The sequence below is a fragment of the Trichinella spiralis genome (assembly GCF_000181795.1).
Source record: "Trichinella spiralis strain ISS 195 chromosome Unknown Scfld1, whole genome shotgun sequence".
Taxonomy (NCBI): Eukaryota; Metazoa; Nematoda; class Enoplea; order Trichinellida; family Trichinellidae; genus Trichinella; species Trichinella spiralis.
This window is the reverse complement of record NW_003526940.1, coordinates 2,804,878-2,808,042: the sequence shown is the minus strand read 5'-3', so window position 1 is coordinate 2,808,042 and position 3,165 is coordinate 2,804,878. Positions and strand designations below refer to the sequence as shown.

The 3,165-nt window shown below is 36.7% G+C and overlaps 2 protein-coding genes across 2 annotated transcripts; both read left to right on the top strand.

Annotated features, from left to right (window-relative positions):
- The first annotated feature begins 835 nt into the window (after positions 1-835).
- Tsp_09014 (conserved hypothetical protein) lies at positions 836-1,950 on the top strand. Its single transcript, XM_003382119.1, has 3 exons — positions 836-902; positions 1,079-1,436; positions 1,590-1,950. Exons 1-3 carry the CDS (start codon positions 836-838, stop codon positions 1,948-1,950), a joined length of 786 nt encoding a protein of 261 aa, XP_003382167.1.
- A 1,001-nt stretch (positions 1,951-2,951) lies between these two features.
- Tsp_09013 (hypothetical protein) lies at positions 2,952-3,027 on the top strand (the record flags this gene model as incomplete). The annotated part of the gene is made up of 1 exon (XM_003382118.1): positions 2,952-3,027. A coding segment is annotated over exon 1 (76 nt), but the record flags the coding sequence as incomplete, so codon positions are not given.
- Positions 3,028-3,165: the final 138 nt, after the last annotated feature.

The window sequence follows — 3,165 nt, the reverse complement described above, 5'->3', positions numbered from 1 at the left end:
CTTGATAAATTTCAACAGGCAATAAATTTATTTACAAACAGAGCACATATATATATATATATATATATATATATATGTCGCATCCAGAACTGGTAAAATCCGTTGAATCGACAGCTACAAATAGCAAGGCGCGTCACGATAGTAACCTTATGCAAATATGATAAGGAAAATTGCCGACGGCAGTTGCTGCAAGGAGTTGACCTTATTCAAAACCGGAAGTGATTTTATATATAAATCTCTGTTCGCTAAGAGTAAGTTCGCTAGGTTGTTGTTGAATAAATGTTCACTCAAGAAAGGCGTTATCATTACTGCTCTGCGTTAGTTGTTCATTTTCGGGTATTGCGCTTCAAACATACGTTTTGAGTGTTTACCCTTAAAGTGTAGTAGCTCTGGTCAATTGGATATATGGTTCATATATATAATCAGTTACGAACCGCGTTCTCTCCATCTTACCCCTTATCTGCTCTTTGTGCTTGACGTTCCTCTGATTTGTCTTATTTCATGGCTGAAAATTTGCATTTGGTTTTAAATAAAAGAGGTAATTGCAATTTAGTACATGAAGGAAGAGTTTACAATTTGAAACATACGAACATGCAAGATAAACAGTGGGTTTGCCGTCAGGTAATTTTAATATTTTATCTAATATCTCATTTCTGTTCATTCAATTCCAGTTCATCATGTAGGTTAAAAAAGGATGCCGGGGTTCAATCTACACGAACTTGGATGTGGACGCAGTCTTGGATTGCAATCCTCACGCAGATGATTGCCCCCCTGGCAATGACATCCTTTATAAAATGGAGAAAAAAATGCTCTCAAGCGACGGGCAGCGGAGGAAATGAAGACCGTCCCGCAGATATACCACGAAGAAGCAAGCAGTGCATCTGTTGATTTGGAAACTGCTGGTCAGTTTCCAACGTATAAAAGTGTTAAAACGGCAATGTACAGAAAACGGGCACAAAAATTTCCAAGACTTTCTCCAACTCGTCAGCAGCTGGAGATTCCACCCCGATGACGAAGTCTGATCGTCGTTTTTTATTGTACAATAATGTATATAATTCCATTTTAATATATTGTACAGAAGAAAATCTATCAATTTTATCTGAACATTTTGTCTGGTGTATGGATGGAACTTTCAAAATAGTTCCAGAATGGTACCAGCAGATGTTCACCATACATGTTTTTATTGCGGGTAAATTAGTGCCACTTGCTTATTGTTTAACCGTCCATAAAGATCTCTACATGTATCGTGAAATTTTCGATAATTTAATTTTAAAGGCGGCAGCGTTGGGAGTGGTCCTACATCCGCAAAAAGTAATTTGCGATTTTGAGACCGCCCTGATCCCTGCATTGCAGGGAACATTTCCGGGGGTCAACATACAAGGCTGTTATTTCCATTTCTGCCAAGCAGTTATGCGGAAGGTGACGGAGCTTGGGATGTGAACCAGCTACATCCATGAAGCGGAAACGAAGAAAAAAGTCAAAATGTTGTTGGCAACGGCTTTTTTGCCGCCTCATGATGTACCTGTTGCCGTGGAACTGCTTGGCAGAGATGCTACGGGTTCAATAGCAGCCTTGTTTAATTACTTCAGAGCGGAATGGATGTCCCCTGACAGACTCCCGCTGTGGAATGTATATAATGTAAATATTCGCACAAACAATGATTTGGAAGACTGGCACTTCAAAATGAACCGACTTGCGGGGAAGCGACACCTCGGCTTTTATGAACTGCTCCAGTTGCTGATCGATGAGCAGGTTTCAACGGAAACGTTGATTCAACACGTGATATCAGGACGCGTTACCGCCAGTGATTTACAGATAAAAAATAAGAAATATGAAGAATTGCAGCAACGCATAACAGCGTTGACTGCAGAATACAGTGGCGGTACGCGTACACTGGAGCAGTTTTTAAGAGCTGTGGCGTACCTAGTACCCGAGGCGGAGAATTACTGAGTGCCAGCCTTTTCTGTACAACTGCATTATTTTTATTAAATCTTGTACAGTTTTTATTGCTTTTCTATTTTTTGATGTTTTGTTTTATTATATTGTTCGTTTGTTTTGTACTGTATTATATTATGTTATATTGTTGTTTTGTATTGTATTATATTGTATTGCATTGTATTGTATTCTTGTTGTTTTGTATTATACTGTTATACTTTGTACTGCTGAATAAAGCGGTATAAATACGATAGATCAGGAGATTCCATGCTATGTAAAAATAGTTTGATTAATGTCTTCTCAAATAAATAAAACCATGACCTACGCATTTAACTATAGGTAAAATGTAAAATGTAATTTGGTATGTAAAATTCAGAACACTGCAATGAATATGGAAACAAAAATACCGCCAAATTCTTCCATAGGTGATATTTACATTAATACAATAAAAAACGCCATTTTGCTCCAGTCTGTATTGTATTGTATTGTTTTTTTTTCATCGTAATTTCATTCTCTTACTTTCCTCAATCTGAGAACAACAGAATTATTATAAAACAGTCAAAAGGTTAGAAATAAAATTTAACAAATAGAATAAAGTAAAATTTGACAAATAGAATGAAATAATATTTGACAAATAAAATGCAATGGAGTGACAACAAATGAAATTTACAGGCACGCGTCAGAGCAGCAACCAATGAAATTTTACTGCAAAGAAGTAGGCGGAGTCAGAGGGGAAATCGGATCTACCTCCATCAAAGAACATGATGCTCTGTGAAATGAAGAAGCTTCAAAAGCTTTTCTGCTCGGTGCAGTCCATTTCTTTCTTTGTTGGCATCCGCAACCAGAGGGTTCTACTTTTATCACCCAAAGTACATAAGAAGTGTTCATAGGAATTTCAAACAGCAGATGATTACTCGTCGATAAATTACATTTCAGCTGACAATTATACGAGATGTATGCATAGTTTTTTCGTGTCAGAAATTGTTTGATGACCAGTTAAAGGCGATTGTAATACGATGGAAAAATCAACAAGTAATAAATTGCCCACAGCTGTAGCTATTCATCTAAAATTAGGAACAATGATTGCTGAATGTTAGCATAGAAATACTTTCCTTATTTAGCTTGACTGAATTTTGAAAATCTTTCCTGCTTGCAATCAAAGAACTTTAAACCTCACAAAGCTTTGCTCTTTTTTTACCAGTGTTATTGTTTTTTTTTCTGTTTTATTTA

Coding starts and splice junctions, on each gene's coding strand:
- Tsp_09014 (XM_003382119.1), top strand. CDS start 836: ATGAAGACCGTCCCGCAGATATACCACGAAGAAGCAAGCAGTGCATCT. Junction 903..1,078: donor TGTTGATTTGGAAACTGCTG/GTCAGTTTCCAA, acceptor TATATTGTACAG/AAGAAAATCTATCAATTTTA. Junction 1,437..1,589: donor AAGGTGACGGAGCTTGGGAT/GTGAACCAGCTA, acceptor TAATTACTTCAG/AGCGGAATGGATGTCCCCTG.